The sequence below is a fragment of the Telmatherina bonti genome (assembly GCF_933228915.1).
Source record: "Telmatherina bonti genome assembly, chromosome: 8".
NCBI classification, from domain to species: domain Eukaryota; kingdom Metazoa; phylum Chordata; class Actinopteri; order Atheriniformes; family Telmatherinidae; genus Telmatherina; species Telmatherina bonti.
This window is the reverse complement of record NC_136626.1, coordinates 20542421-20559782: the sequence shown is the minus strand read 5'-3', so window position 1 is coordinate 20559782 and position 17362 is coordinate 20542421. Positions and strand designations below refer to the sequence as shown.

Below are 17362 nucleotides of genomic sequence, written 5' to 3'. Positions count from 1 at the left end.
CCACTTGCCAGCCCTTGACCACCATGCCAGAATGCAGCCAGACGCCAAGACGTCAACGACCAGACTACCTAGCTGACTTCACCAGCGGCAGCAGTGCTGATAATTCCTGTTCCTCATCAGACGAAGACGAGGATGAGCGGAGAAAGGCAGGAGAAGGAAGAAGTGGAGAGAAACGGGGGGAGAAGAAAGTTTCCTATGACCTTAGTGAAAGCAAAGAAAAGAACTTGGCTGAGCGCTCAGGTAGGATGTGTGAAAGTGTTTTCTGAAGTCTTCATTAAAGGCAGAGTATGTAAGCTTTCAAGGCGATTCTTTCCACCACCAGGTTGCAAACACCAGGTTGTGAGCAAAACCACAAAACTGCTACCTCCACAAACGACCACAGGTTGGCAGTAATGAGCAAAACTCACCCCTCCTCCTTGCCAGCTGCAATGAGGGCAGGAATCGCTTGTGAGCTGTAGCTCAGAGCTGCTCTGCAATAAATGGGCTTATACTCACCCTACTGGTGGAAAAGAAGTACTTTTCTTTTTACTGGTCAGAAAAAATCACAAAAAGGGTCTTTGTCATTAATCAAACTTGTAATTTAATAACGCATCAAATATGGACAGACTGGAACCTACATGTTTAAAAAACTATCTAATTATGATTGTAGTTTTTTTTTCATTAATTCATTTTGAAAATATTGAAAATCTTACATACTCTACCTTTAAGGAAGCCAGAGTGGTGGAGATTTGTAAACTCCTCCTTAACAAACTTGTTTTTCAGAAGCGAAAAGATAAGATGTCTCAAATGTTTACATTTTTAAATATTTAAACTCTCATTTGTGTCTGTGGTATGACTGAAAATGACAAAGACAGAAAATTAAGCAAACATGAGTTAAAAAGTGAGCCTATAAAGGTGCAAAGTGCAAACTTTGCTCCTTTGCTCCACAGATTCATGGCCATTGTATCCAACTGGTCATTATTTAGTCTATTTGCATAAAAACTTGATGCAGCTTGAAAAGAGATCTGTACGGTGGCCCTGAAGTGACGAAGCAAAACAAAAGCCACAATACAATTAGCCACAACACAATTAAGATACAACACAACGCAATTAGCCACAAAACAACACATGAAGCCACAGTGGAAGTGATATGACATACCAACACATTAAGCCACATATTGTTTTATATACTTCTTTTTCAAACAATCTTCCGCATTTAATCTGTAAGGACTGAAAACTGCTGACTTCTCGTGATGTTACGTTATGTTGCTGCTCACTTTAGATAATGTGAATTCCATTGCGGTGGTCCCGAGAAAAAATTTTATAAAAAGCAGTATCACGTCCATTGTGGGTCATTGTGTTGTGTTGTGGATTTTGTGTTGTGTTGTGGCTCATTGTGTTGAGTTGCAGCTAATTGTTTTGTTGTGACACTTCAGGGCCACCGTAGATCTGGGAAATACTTAAAAATAGGTTTTTCCAGGCAGGTTATTATCATATTTGAACGTAGTCAGTCACAAAAACAACTTTTTTTAAGGAGGTCTCTTAAAATCAGCTTTGTTTAGAAAGCTGCAAGAAGTTGATGCAAATGACCTGGAAAATTGCTGCTCGTGTCGTCCTTCTAAAAGCTAAATTAGGTAAACTTTCATTGTAATGACAATCATTTTAAATCAGCCTTGCTGAAAAAAATACGTAAGCATTTTTACAGAAACAAACAAAAACATTTTAGAAGAGAAACCTTTGATTCTAACCATGTTAGCTGTGCTATGCTATGCTATGTATGCTGTGTGATGTCCTATATTATATAACTCGACTGGCCAATAAACGATATCAATACCCAAACTCTGATTAATCAGCGAGTGTTAAATCTTTCCACTGTCACCTGAAATGACAGATAAAACAGCCTGCAAGATTATATTTCACAACAAATAGATTGGAGTTAAAAGTTAGAACTGAGGGGGATGTCCTATTAGCATGACAACATATAACTGAGGCGTAATTGGACTGACGTCAGCCTTAATGTGTTAAATTTTTTTTTAGAGTTTTACCTCTTGCCTGCTGCAGGTCAGACATAGTTGCAGGTGATATGCCTTCTGCATGACTTTATGACATTCCAGTGGGTTCTTAACAAAATACAAACAAAAAATTAAAAAAAAAAAAAAAAAAGTTTTTAATTCACTGATTTTACGTAAATTGTCCTGAGCTTTAACTATTTTATGTGGCTATGTGTGTGTGTGTGTGTGTGTGTGTGTGTGTGTGTGTGTGTGTGTTGCAGCACTTTGGCCAATCTTGATTACTTTTAAAGTGCTCTATAAATAAAGATGAGATGAGTTGAGTTAAGTTGAATAGTATGAAAAAAGAAGGCATGTCTCATTACCAAATGTTTACTTTATTTCCTGTATTGTGCAAACATACAGTACAGTAACTAACCCTCCATAGACTGACTGTCTATGAAGCTTTACTGCCAATGTTCAGGAGTACTATGAGGTATTTATCTGCCCTAGTGATATAATAAATGGTACAATTTCATTGAATTTTATTTTTAAGTGACAGAATAATTGCTATTCTGCCTGATGTGTGAAATGTGGATCTTTGTGTAAAATGTGGACCATTGACGCCGAGTTTGTAAGTAAACATATATTAGAGAGGACCAGTTGTGGGCTTTTGCAACTGCTTTATATTGAAGCAATATAAAGCAGTTGAGGAAAAGAGTTCTTGAACAGTGCAGTTCTGTTGAATAGGAGGTGAAGGTAGTTGCATAGATGAAGTGAAGCAGAAATTTGATTGTAAGCGAGGCAAAAAGAGACCCTTTTGTGGTGTACTTTGAAAGTACCTTGAATTTAATGTGGAAATTCACTGTTTTATATTGAGAGTGATAAGCTTTAAGCATTCTCTCAAATTCGCCTAAGTCACATAGATCAACTCACTTTAAGCTGTCAGAAGTGAGAAAGGAAACACTTTTTGAAGTACTCTATGTACTAACCCTGGAAAAGATATTTTCTGGTTGCATTGTTGGTTGACAGTTTTATTGCTCAGTAGAGAGAACTTTTTCATTTTATTTGTTATTAAAAAAAAAAAAAAAAAAAAGTAGAAATCTGACTTCAGTACAAAGTATCCATGTAGGCATGTGAGTGCACAGGGAAGGCAACCTTGCCAAACCCTTCTCCATACCAAGCCACCGAAGGGCTGCTACAACTAAGCTTCATAATGCTCTCATTTGGCAATGGCCAAACCTTGGAAGGTTCAGTAGCTACACGTCAACCCTCTCACACACACACACACACACACATACACGCACGCACGCACGCACGCACGCATGCACACACACACAGTAATACACTGTCTGGTTGATAAGCTGGAGCAGTTTCTGTGGCGATAGAGTGTCAGTATGAGTTTTCTGCTTCGTTTTCCATGTGCTTGTGTGTGTTTGTCTAATGTGTGAGTGTATCTGAGCCGGCGAGCTGCTCTTAAATCTGTTCCTAAACCAGACAGGGCAACTATTTAGTTCCTGGTTTTGACTTTACATGATGCAGTCACTAAAAACACACATTGGATTGCTGGGCTATAGTGCAGCTGGGTGCTAATGGTCGAAAGCAGAGATGAGTGTTTGTTAGGATCAGGGGCTGTGGGAATGCTTCTGGACATGAAACATTCTGAAGCGTAGCTGTAGCAGTGATTCTGTGTAACCCCCCTCCCCCACCCCAATAGCCATCATCTCTACCTTCTGTCTTCTGTTTCTACACAGGTCGGATCCATTGGAAACCTCCAATCAAGTCACTCAAAACCAGCACTGCCCCTTCTGCGTCACCAACGCTTTCTGGTCCAATCAGACGCTCCATCTCCTGCCCTCGCTCAATCGCATCCCTTTCCTCACCCAGCGAGATGCGAGTTCTATCCACAAGACCCTCTCCTACAGTTCCCATGGCCACACCCCTTGTCAGGCCGAGCTCGGCTACGCTTCGATCTCATTCACTGAGTCGCAGCAGCTCCGCCCACCGTGTGCCTCACAGCAACAGCCTGGGAACTATCCACTCTAACGTAGTAGGATATCAAACACACAAACACATACACACATGGACTAGGGTTTACTACTTCAGCTTTGAGAATGTGGCGAACAGTGCGTTATATGTCTCCAGGCTTGCACATTGCTTCATCTGTCAACTCTGTTTATGTAATTCTCCAAACTTGATTAAAGAAACAAGCAATAACTTCCACTCCTATTTGAAGAGGTGTGCATTTTCATGGTCCATCATCATAGCTTTTATCTGTACCCCATGATTTTCTTTCTCTGGCATATACGATATCCTGTCCCACTGAGATTCTTTTGAACTGTTGAATCAATACTCTATAGACCTACTGTAGCCCACAACAATAACCTTCTATTATGTGGCCATCTGTTGCTTTTCGCTTGCCTCCTCCATTCCTCTTCCTTCTTTACAAGTATTCTGGGAACTGTTGGACGCAGTAGAATGAAATAAAATGAAGCAGAATAATTCTGCCACTTTAATCCGTACAAAGTGGAAGACTTTTATACTGAATAAGACCACAGAGTGTGCCAGCCCTGATACATGCATGGAAAATAACATTCAGCCTACATTCTCTGAGCTACTTGCTGTGTAACGATGTGAGGTTCATGGGTGCAATACATATTTATACACTTTATCTAACTTGATATGTGGTAATTAAACCTGGCTTTGTCATTTAGACCTTGTAAACAAAAAGATACAGTAAATAAAAACATGAATGGAGAAGATGTGTGCTCTAGAAAAAAGGAAAAATGCATACATTATTTGAAAAAGATGTTTATGAGATGACATATAAAAGCAGTGTACTGTATAGTTCTGATGCACTTTGTCCATAAAGAGGAGTCTGATGTTTCAGAAACAAGACCCGTTTTGCCGGATTCATAAAGCCACGTGATTTGCAACACATCTAAATAGCTAAACAATGAAGCAAGTCAAAACGAAAAAAAAAGCTAATTTAGACCAAATGTGAAACTGAGATGCTCAGAAGGGAGGCTGGATTATGTTTTCTTTGTTGGTCTTGGTTCTGGCAGTGCAAACAGAGCAAACACTGCTGAATGAAAAAAAAAGTGTCTCCTGTTTTTAGACGTTTGTAGATAATGTGTTGGCTTCAGATGTGCACATTTTTGCCACATATTCTTTATAAATACCAGTTTGTTTGTTTGTAGGGAAAGCTACATGCATGGTTTGTAAGTGGGCACACTGTTTATGAATTTGGCCCTGTTGCAGATGTCATGAGACTGGGGTGTTTTGTCGGGTTTCGCGGAATTACTTAACACCAACAACTTGTTACATAAGTTACAAAGCTAGATAACAAGAAGGTTGGTTCACAGAATTTTTCTAATCCAAGTGGATGGTGGATTGAAAAACCAGAATATGACAGCAGTCAAACAATATAGTTGAGATAATTTTTTAAAGATATTTATTAAATTATGAAAAAAAAGCAATCAAATTACAGACAGACCCATGTCCTCTCCCTTTTTGTGCTAAAGATTTGACATTCTATTCTATTTTTTTTTTAATACATACAAACTAAATTACATATTTAATCAATATCATGTTTCTCCATTTCTAACTACCTCTTTTAGTCTGTAAATCGACGGTGGGGACACTTCATCTACAATCAAGTAGATTTGCAGTAAACTTTCCTTCAGTAAACAAACAAAAATGACACAAAAGGGCGAATAACATGAATTTGTATTTGATAAACAACAGAAGTCGGCTGGTTTTATTTGTTAAAGAAATGCCACATGCCACAAAGACACCCAAGTATAACATGACATGCAGGTATATGAGTTTTCTCATTTGTCACCTTTACGTGTCTTTAGGGTGATCCACTGATAAACCTGAGGAGTAAAGAGCAGGAGGCCGAGCTGGTGCGTCAGACTCTGGCGGTGCTCACCGCCATGCGGATCAGGTTTCCAGGCAAAACGGAAGAAGAAGCCGAGGCTGTTCTGGATGAGGTAGGTGCAGACTGGTGTTTGGGCATTTATATATTTATAAGTTTATTTATTTATTGTATTTTTTTTTTTTTTTTTTTTTTTTTACAGACTTTCATTTGATCTAAAGTGCTGCCATAATAACACAAAAATACACAGAAAATAATGCAGGCTTGAACAATGACTTCAAGCTTTGAAGAGAAATCCAGACACGCTGTGTTCATAGAGCCCCTCGTGGCCAGGTCTGGTCACTTTGTACCGTCGGTAAAAGTGACCTCCTCACCTCCTTTCACAATAGTCTGCCTGCTTGGGCTTGGTTCCCATTGTATTTCAAATGACCCCAGCGACAATCTGTCTGTTGGTTGGCAGCACTACACTATTCCCCACCACTCCTTTGTATTAATCAGTGTCTCCTCTATTTCTGGATAGAAACCAAAGTCCTGCTTTCCATGTTTACACTCAGTTTTTAAAACTGTAATGTTTTCCTCAATATAAAGAAAAAAAGAAAACTTGGTACTTGCAGTTTACCAAGCTTTATCTTTCTCACAAATGTCTGTCAAATCAATCGATGTCAAAATTGGCAATAGCTGTTTGCAGCATTAACTGTGTATCATGGCAAAGCAGCTTATCTACAGTAAAAAAACGTTTCATTTAACGTTTTAGTCATGCATCTTCTGTTCTTTTTATCAGTTTATGGAGTTTTTAAAAACTATTAAAGAAAAGGTTTGAGAGCATAATTTCATTTTTGTCAAAGTAAAATAATATAGAAATGGCTCACCTTGAATTATTGCCTGAAATGATGCATTTTCAACATAAAAAACACTAAAGCATCTATTCTGCACTGATTCTGACCTCTGTTACAGCGACTGCTGTCCTCAGAAGCAGCTGTCTGTTCGGTGCAGAAAGGATAACATCCAAACAGTCATTTATAATAAGGTTAAATGACAAAAATATCTTCATAATAGACAATATTTGTCCTCAGAACCTGTAAATCTTACCCAAAGTATACTTCAGTTGGCTAGATTATCTTTCTATGTCACATTAGGACTGAAGTGTAAGATCTTTTTCACTCAGCTTTGTGACTTCAGAAAGCCCCAAGAGCAGATGATGTAGATGTTCTCTGATAAAACAACATAGACATAAAATAAAGGAAAGAGATTGTCAGAGATTATGTGGCATTTACTTTTTACTGGCAACATCAGACGTGTTGCCTGTTTATTTAGACAAGTTTCTTCCATGTAAAGTATGTTTACCTTACAAAAGAGGAATGTCAAACTGATGTGATAATTGATATGTTTCTGGTGATAGAAACATAATTCAGCACTGGCATTTTTAAACAGGACCTAAAACCAAATTTGATTTCAAATAAATATGTAGTTGTAATGATTAATTTTAAGATTATTGCAAGCTGCTGGCAAATTACAGAGTCCTCACAAGAACACCAACAACACTGTTAATGTGTGTGAATAACATCTGGGTGTGTCGGAGTTATGAGACACAATTACTACAACACCTGTACTGTTAACAAACACTAATGAGAGCACCGTGGAAACACAGATGAGTAACTGCACCTGTACTGTTGACTCCTTGCCTCAGGAGAAGAGTGCTCACTTGGCATGAAAAAACAATTTTTGGCATTTTTTGCTGTCTGTGATTTAAAGTTGAGGTCTAATTGGGCTAATGATGTGTTCGTATCTGGGTAATTTATTCCCTTATCTTTCAATCAAAATTTCTCTGCTTTTGTTTCAGTTGGATCCAGTGAAATGAAATTTCTGAAGTGGATTTTTGTTCTGCCCTAATTGACAGTAATTTGTGTACGTAATAAACACAATGTGACAAATTACCGGATAGTTTCACCAGAATAATAACAAGACCTGTTAACAACGTGCTGCAGTCAGTGTTTTCTCTTTTTTCCTCATAAAATTCTTACTAAGAGCACTGTAAAATAGAAACAGTGTACCGCACTGCTGTAGTTTTGGTTTACTGTAGACGGTTGTGTTGTATACTCATGGGACAAAAGTAAATGTAAAAGTTTAAATTGTAACAGGGTTAAGTGGGCAGTTATGGAAAAGGGTAGACATGCAGAAAAAAAGTGCAGGTAGTATCATCTGAAATAACTGATACCCAACTCTGTATGTATGTGTGTGTGCTTTTGTGTGTGTAAATATATACATGAGTTTATAAAGAAGCTTCCCAACGGGAGTCCTGTTTTCAGGGGATCTAGCACAGGAAGTGTTGTGTATATGCTCCAGTGGGGAAGTGCAAGGCTAAGTCAACATGACAACAATAACAGTGCCAGTGTAGGTAAATGGTAATGCTGGCATTAGCAGCAAGTGCAGTGGAATATTCAGCACAGATTTTGAGAATAACAATATATATCCAAAGGCTTTTTAGCACATGCCTCACACATAGGGATGGATTTCTGTTCTCCCATTATCACCCTGTTGTGCTGCAGTTAAATTCACCAATAAATAAGTAGAGAGATGATGGTTTTGGTTTTGAAAATGATATTAAGCGTTACAAAACTCCCAAGCCAGACAGGAGAAATTATGGAGCAAAGTTTAAATGCTCTGCTTTGATTAGAGGCATGGAGAGGCAGCGGTGATGCACTGACGACAAGGTAACAAGACAGTTTGTGATGTGCTGCAGTAAACAATCTCTTACCTTGTACCTTTCTGCATCAGCTAGATCAATGTGACAAATATTGTGCAAGCATTGCTGCTGTAGGTGTGGTGCTCCTTGTCATGTTTGAACATGGGACTTTTCCATAGCAACGCCCGACATGAGGAAGATGTGAAACGATTAGATTAAAAGGCACACTCGCCCTGCAATGCTTTAGATTCCAAATCTGAATATGATTACAGATCTGTCTGAATGAGGAGGAACTTGGGAATGAGCTACAGAAGTGACTTTTCCTACTTTTCTAATACTTTAAAGGTTTTAAAATGCTTCATGTTCAGCTGAGATTAACAAGACGCTGTCAAGTAGCATAAAACATACATCTGACCTCCGCAAAAGAACTTAAATCCACAGATCGACCCTGCATGTATCTTTTTAGTGCCTTTACTATGATTATTAACAGAGAAAAAACAGTGTAATAATTGCTTTTATTGACTGTGACTCTGTCTTAAGGAGCAGTGAGACAACATCTCTATATGTTTTTAATTATTCTGTTTTCTTTAAATAGGTGTTTATTTTTACCTTTTTTTTTTTTTTTTTATTTAAATCAGATCCTGGACAACTGGAAATACCATAAACCAAAGGTGGCTTCCTACTGGCTGGTGAAACTGGACTCAACCAAACAGCGGAAGGTGAGATTCTTTAGTATTTGTCACATTTAAAGCCACAGTATAAAAATGTCCGATGGCAATATTTCAGTAGAATATCTGATTAAATTGTTCAGATTCTCAGCCGGCCCTTATTCACCACCAATTCATGTTCTGTTTGTGTGAAGAAGTTATTCCAAATCCATTTTGTAGTTTATTCTTTCTTTGTTGTGTATTTGTGAAAAAGAAGAAAAAATTAATGGTCTATAGTTTTTTTTTAAGCTGCTTTGATGTTCACGTCACTTGTTCCATTGTGACCCTCTGCCCACAATGCATTGTGGTCTATATTGACCCATGTAGCGACCATTGATGCTCACTAATTTTCAAGATGCATTTTGGGTAATTTTGAGTGCACTACTTTTTTCTCTGTGGACATTCGGACACTCCTCAAAAATGTCATGACCACTATATAGGGAAGAGTGTGGATGTTTGGACACAGCCGAGAGCTACATTTTGTGATTTGTTCGACTCCTGTTGCGACTCTATTTAAAGAAAAAGCAACTATCAACAACAAGTATAGACTTTTTCTGGTGGTATTTGAGATTTTTGTTGTCTAACGGTAAAACACGTATAGTTTGCTCTGCTTCGTCAGTCCCCTTTCTGTCCAAAACAACACACAAGAGGGTTGTTTATCACACCACACCAGCATCAAGCTGCACTTAGAACAGGACATAATCATCTGCTCCATAACCAGATAGGAGTTTCCACTGGTTGATGCTGTCCTGGCTCTGGCAGAATTGAAAGCCTTTTAATAAAGAGTGTGGATGAAAACATGTAAAAGTACTGTACCATGTTGTAGACTGGAGCTGTTCATTAAAGTACTTCAGACATCAGTTTAATTTTAGGATTGTTCAGTTTGCCCAGGGATAAATATTTTTTTTTTTTTTTTACTGTTTTGAAATTAATTGTAATTAAATACAGTTTCCCAGATATTAATAGAGCTTAAGTTTAGATTTATTAATGTCTTGTGTTTAATTAGGATAAGTCATACACAAAATTCATTATTTAAAAAAAAAATGTAGATTTTTTTGGTTTAATATTCTTAGGTAATTAACTGAGATTATTTAATTACAAAGCTTGTGATTAATTAGATTTTTTAAAATTCAAGTCTCACCCTCTTTTTGAACTAATTCAGCATTTCAGTTGTTTTCTGCAGTTTATAAAAATACAACAATAAAATAGGAATGTTTTGTCAGCTTTGTAAAGTAAGTTTAGGTAATTTACAGTGCATTTAATTGCAACATATTACAGATCATATCCCAACATTGTTAATCTCCTCTTGGAAAAATTAAACAACTTTTCATTTCTTTCTTTCGTTCAAGAGCAAGTCAGTCAAGATGGACTTAATTCAGTTGCTGCTCTTCCTAACACCATTGGTATAACAGATTTGACACTGATATAGTCTCGCCAGATCCTTTCCTTCAACCACTTCAATCCTTCCTTCAATATCCAAGTCACCTGCAACTCCCAGATCTTCTTACAGACTTTGTTTTCAACATTGTACATAATATTTAGCTCCGCCCAGGAGGTTGTGTTTTTACCGGTGTTTGTCTGTAGGTCTGTTTGTGTTCAAGATAACTCAAATGAAATTTTCAGGAGTTGTTGGAAATGTGGAAAGGAAGAAATGATTAAATTTTGGTGGAGATCCGAATCTCCGTTTAGATCCAAGAATTTTTTTAAAAGGATTATTTAAACTTGTGCTTGGCGGAGGTTTGCACTCTCCGAGCTCTTTTCTAGTTGTAAATGTTTTCAGGTTGTGAATTGTAGCTATATAGTGTTGTTCAACTTTAATTTTTATTATAATAGCTCAGAATAAAGTTGTAATGTGTCCTATTGTCATATTTATCTTCTCAAAATGTCTCTTAAGGCAAGTTTGGATAGCAGGATAATTACTTTAAGTCTAATAATTTATGATGCACCTTGTGGTTTACAATGAGCATCTGTAACAAAATAATGAATTTTGGATCCAGTCTCAGTGACTCTTTTTTTTAAGTGTAAATGCTTCATTTTTTTATGTTAGCTCTGAAAATGTTAAAAAAATGGGACACATTTGTCTTTTGACACCTGTATAAATTGCCTATGTCTGCCTTTGCTGTCAGCCTGCACTGAATGGACGTCGTTAAAACTGGTGAATGTGACAAAATGTCACCACTCCTACCTGTTTCTTTGAAAGCTTTTGAACAACTTTTAAAGCACAAAAATAATCTTGAAATCAAACTTCAGGAGAAAAAAAGCAAAAAAGAAGAAAAAAAAAAAGCATGAAGATCATTACTGTGTCAGACTGTAAGAGGCAGAGACACCAAATAAGATGTAAACAAAACAGAAGAGGGGGACAAGACATGAAATGGCATCCAGTAGGCGTGTCAGTAATGATGTGATCTCTCAGCTGCTGCTTCCTGCACCTCTGTGCTCAGCTGTGTTGTGGGCTGTGGTGGTCTGGGCTGATGTTTATTTGGAGTGAAGCAGCCTAATGAGCAGCAGGCAGAGGTCAGGAACGTAGCGCCAAGCGCTCCACTATTTGATTACCATACCAAAACATATCTATGTGTGTGTGTGTGTGTGTGTGTTTACTCATCTATCAGTTTGTCAGAGAGTGTATGCATGCTTCGCTCGCTTCGTATTGCTGTGGGGAGATCTTAGTCTACACATGGTAAACACACACAGACGCACAGACGGATGGGCACTTCAGTAATGAGGAGCGAAGAATCAGAGTCAAAAGAACCTTGGTGCTGCTATTCGCGAGGTGAAAAGAGGAAGAAAAGGGAGGAAGACATGGCAGAGAAGTGGGGAGGGATGGGAAAAAGAAAAGGGGAAGATGGAAGGTTGGCTCAGGTGTCCATATACCGCATAGCAACTTCTGACACCTTATTTCCAAGACTGACGTTGGTGCAGCAATTAGTCCTTTTCCAGGCTCACCACTGTCTGCTCCAACCCTTTTCGTCCTGCTTGTACTACAGCTTCCTACACACAGACACACACACACACACACAAATGAGACATAGACTTCATGCCTGTGTATGCACACTTGTTATTAATGTATGGGGTAAAAAAAAATGACTTCAAGCTTTGTCAGTGAATGAAAGCAACAGCCTGTGTGATTATTAATTATATGGTTAGATTAAAAAAAAAAAAAAAAAAGGCGAACAACAGTTGTTACAAAACCAAGTTGTGAAGTTGTGCATATGAATAAAAAATATGGAAAATAATGGCACCTTCTAATTCCCTCATTAATCCATGCATGGTTTAAATCTGTTTCTCCTCTCACTCTTTTTTTTTTTTTTTATCTGTCAGGTGTTGGATATTGTTCGTACTAATGTGCGCTCGGTGCTGCAGAGGATCTGGAGGGAGCCGGATGTTGAGAGCCTCCATCTCTATCGACTTTTCAACCGGGTTTTCAACCGACTGCTTTGGAGCCATGGCCAAGGCTTGTGGAACTGCTTTTCCAACACTGGGTAGGCCAGTGTGAGCTTATAGCCGAATTTCTTCAATTATTAAGTGAATCTGAATTAATCTTTGATATGATGTTTGCATTAGAAGTTTTGGAGCAAACTGGACTGTATGCTTTTGACAGACAGTGGCAGTAAAAGGCAATGTTCTATGTGTTGCTAAAAAACAACAACAACAAAACAAACAAACAAACAAACAAAAAACAAACAAAAAAACAGAATAGACTTTTAACTTCTCTTTCTATTTATGACAGAGATATTAAAGAGAAGATTTTTTTACTCAATTAGCTGTGTTGTGATTTCTCTCGGATATGAATTTTGGCCCTATCTCTTCCAAATGTAACTGTAGCTGCTGAACGTCGTGCGCTCATTCTCAGTCATATCCGCAAAGCCTGATGTCATTTCCATTATATTTCAAGTACAATTTTAATATTTCCAATAAAGACTTTGATAAAAAAAATACAACATATTCTTTAGATTAAAGATAAAACATCTACCACCTGCTATATTTTTATACAAACTTCTGATATTTTTCAATCCAAAATCTGCCAAAAGCTTTATTAAGAGAGACGCTGGGAGAGGGATGGATTTTAAAATTGTGAATATGTTGTTGAACTTTGTCGTATACAGAGGAAGTAGTCCTGCATAGAAGGATAAAGATGTTGAGCCCTGCCTATATGTTTATTTTTGCAAATATGGCCAAAACAAAGCTTTTTTTTTTTAATCAAATGTGAGGAAGATGACATTGTATAAGAACAAATGAGCATCTATACAACCTCAATGTAATTTTGATGGGTCATATAAACCACAACCAAATACAAAAAAACCCAAAAACACTCACTTGCTCTTAAGTATCACAAAAACTCCTGTATGAATGGGATCTAATTCCTCGGCAGCAACACAAACAAGTGATTACACTGCATCACTCTTCCATTCCTTTAACTGCACGCACATGCAACATGCAGTTTCCTCACACCCTTTCTTCATGAATATACAAGTTTCAACACAAGCAGGGACAATTTGGTATTTTCATTCAGTCTTATTGCAAAATGAATGCTGGATGAATGATTAAAATGAACGACAGACAGAGAAGAGCTCATCGCAATTTCATGAAAGCTCTTGTACATTAAGAAAACATGTTTGCCTGTGGAGATGTAACAAGTTTAAGTAACATACCATAGCAGCTGTTAATTAGGACTTTTTCACAAATGAAAGAACATTTTTGGGAGGGATGGGAGCGCAGAGGAGGTGAATGAATGTTTTTTCAGTTCACATTTGTCTATTGTATTCTGGGATTCTGTTTCAAACCTCGTTCGGTATCTCACTATGGGAAGCACACTCTGGTGTGACCAATCACAGAAGCTCTTATTACCACCAAGTCTGTCAAAGACAGACGGATCATGTGCCTGGCATGAGGGCACTTATCACCCTTTAGCCTGAAGACCCATGCCCAATATTCTGGTTTTTTTCTTCATGAAGCAGCTATTTTGACTCTGGATCATTCGCTTAAAGGTGGAGTATGTAATATTTTCAATATTTTATAAATAAATTAACTAATAAAATAACTACAAACATAATTAGAAAGTTTTTTGAACATGTAGGTTCCAGTCTGTCCATATTTGATGCGTTATTAAATTACAAGTTTAATTAATGACAAATGACAAAAAGCACTTTTTTTTTTTTTACTGGTAGGCAAACATTTAAGAAGGGTCTTTGTCATTAATTAAACTTGTAATTTCAAAACACATCAAATATGGACAGACTGGAACCTACATGTTTAAAAAAAACGATCTAATTATGATTGTAGTTATTTTTTTAGTTAATTTGTTTTGAAAATATTGAAAATCTTACATACTCCACCGTTAACTGTTTGTCGATGTAGCTGCCAAGGTAGTCCCTGAACTTGGGTTTTCTGGTTCGGGATATGGGCTACACTTTTCATCAACAACAGAGTAATACACATGTGGTTATTTTTGTTTTGTTGCGGACTATCTAGGCATCACGCCAAGGGCAGAGGCCACCTCCACAGTGGAACACAAATTAGGTGTAATTCACCAATATCCTCTAACAAATTTTTCCTAAATTTGTTTTTAAATTGCACTTAATAACCCAATACAAAGTGCAGGTACATTGTCCTCCAGCTATTTTCTGTACAGGCATTGGTAGTGTACTGGAGGACATAGCGCCTAGCCAGACGGCTGACCTGGGTTTGGCTCCCAGCCAAAGCAACAACTGTTTGCTTTTGGGGTTCTTGGCAATGTCCTTTCTCTGTATGTGAAATGGCGGTTACATTGTCATTACACTTAAAGGCCCACCTGAAATTAGGCCTCTTTGTCCAGTGACCAACTTTTATATTCTCAAACATTTCACATTTTTGGGACACTGTTTAATTACCATCCTATCACAAAATTCACTTTGCTGCATTGGCCGGTGTACACATTTGACATGTAGTTACTTCAAAGATAGAATGTGAGACAATATTTGGTGTTCTAACCTAAAGTATGTGATTCAACCAGGAATACCATTTCTAAGAATGTCAAAGGCACAACACAGCTCAAACTCGAGTACAAAGTTAAGTAAGTTGTTGTCTGATAAAACAGTTTAACCTTTTGGCCCAAGTGTGCTACGCAATGTTGTGTTGATCCCTCAGAAGAGCTAATTAATATTTCCATATTTGTTATGGAGCTGAAAAGCAGCAAAAGACTTCTTTGGTGTGTTGCAGCACCTACCGGGCTCACCAAATTCACAGACTAGAAATGGAACCTGAGCCGTTATGGTAGGAGTGCTGAAATCCAACCATTAGATCATGAGGAGGAGTTTTCTCTTGCTAGCAAGAGGGTTTAAGTCTCAAGGTTAATTCTGTATCGTCCAAAAACCAAATGAAACAAGAATTCCCTAATTGGGAATTGAACCCTAGCCACAGCAGAGAAAACACGTAATCTTAGCCATTGGACCATCAAGGGAATCTGCCCAAAATCAACTGCAAGCAGAAAGACATCTAGACATGTATTCTGGTCCTGAAAACCTCCAAACTCTCATTCCAAAGGCTCCTTCGATGGGAATCTACGATGGCCGACAGGTGCATAGGTGCCTTATATATAAAAACACGCTTCATATAGGAAAACAATTTCAAGGAGAATATGCTGCAAAAAGAAAAACAACTGCAAGAAGAAAACACCACATAAACAAAAACATCTTCAAGAAGGATCGCTGCAAATTAACTCTCACCATGGAGGTGCTCTATGTACTCTGACATCACACTTTGATTGTCTTGAATATGGCCGGGCAATTAATCAGATTTTTATCTCAATTACGATCTGGGTTTTCAACGATCATAAAAATAAAAGGGTGCGATATTTTTCTCTTTGCAGTTTCTCCTGCTGTCTTCAGTTGCTAATTGAGCGTCACTGGCATTGCAGCGCTGTGCTGTAAACTCCTCCCACAGCTGCTTTGGTTTCATTCAGACACTGTTCTCGCTAAATCTGGTGATTTTGTTTTTTGTGAAACCCGAGTAGCGACAAATCTAGTGACTTTTACTGGAGTTACTAGAGACTTTTCTGGTGTTTTGGCGACTGACTTGAAGGCACATATTGTTCTGCAGTTACTGTAACGGATGAGCAACGGGAGCTTCTTCCCATCCTAAAGCACTCCCAGGCGGCCAGTCTCAGTCGGCTCCGGCTGCAGGTCAATGTAGAATAACTGCAGTAGGTTGTGGAAGTTCACTACAACATAGTTTATACCATTGTCAGTGAGAACTGGCTGCTTTTGCAGGTGCCATCCTAATCAGTGGCATGAGCCACACCTGGGCCTGGTGTGCTCTGCCACAGTTTAAAAGCTCCATAACACAGGTGAATGAGAAAAACGTGCTGTAGCCTGACAGTGGTTGTTTGGCATAAAGCGTACACCCAGGCCAACATAAAATAGTTCCTATACTTCAGCAAATGTTGTAGAAAAGAAATATAAATTTGTTATAAAATATTTACTGTGTGGGACCATGGCATTAAACAACTCGTAACCGTGTGTTAGATGGTTATAATACCCAACGCGGAGTCGAGAACACCACGACGTGCAGCGTTGTTTAATCCTTACTTATACTTATCTATTCAGTTTACATCAGTATTTGCACTTTGTCAAGACAAAGCTTCACGTTATTTGTTTGTTTTCTAAAATATGTGGAATGCTAAAGAGATTTTTTTTAAAGTCACGGTTTAATGTAAAAAAAAAAAAAAAAAAAAAAATCATGTTAAAGTGGAACTATTATGTGCATTTCAGGCTAATTTATTTTTATTTCTGAGCCCAGAAGGGCTGGGATTGATCGAGTTATTGTCACAAATCGCTTTATTTACTTCAGACCAACCCTCCCTGCATGGCTGTCAGATCAGCCTGCGGGCAAAACGAGTGGATTGAGACTCTTCGCATTAAGCCCCGCCACTGCACTACATCGGGAGCGCGCGCCGCACCTGCTTTCGCCGTCATTGTAACATCTCATAAACAGAAGGATTAGGCTAATATGAACTCAATAAAAAAAAACAAAATACAATGTCAACACATAGCATACAGCCCTACATGTTGGAACCTGAATCCGACCCTGAAAACGAGGTGGAAAACAGCAACCCACAGCAACGAATGCAGCAGGATGTCTCTCTTTGGTA

At 38.1% G+C, this 17362-nt stretch overlaps 1 protein-coding gene across 1 annotated transcript in view; it reads left to right on the top strand.

Moving 5' to 3' along the window:
- ttll7 (tubulin tyrosine ligase-like family, member 7) overlaps nt 1-17362 on the top strand; it is a gene marked incomplete at both ends in the record, with an annotated part of 68772 nt that overhangs the window by 42705 nt on the left and 8705 nt on the right. The window contains 5 exons of the mRNA XM_079245021.1: nt 12-240; nt 3722-4017; nt 5828-5962; nt 9169-9249; nt 12556-12716. Coding sequence (XP_079101147.1) covers nt 12-240; nt 3722-4017; nt 5828-5962; nt 9169-9249; nt 12556-12716 — 902 coding nt within the window. The remainder of the gene's footprint in view (nt 1-11; nt 241-3721; nt 4018-5827; nt 5963-9168; nt 9250-12555; nt 12717-17362) is intronic.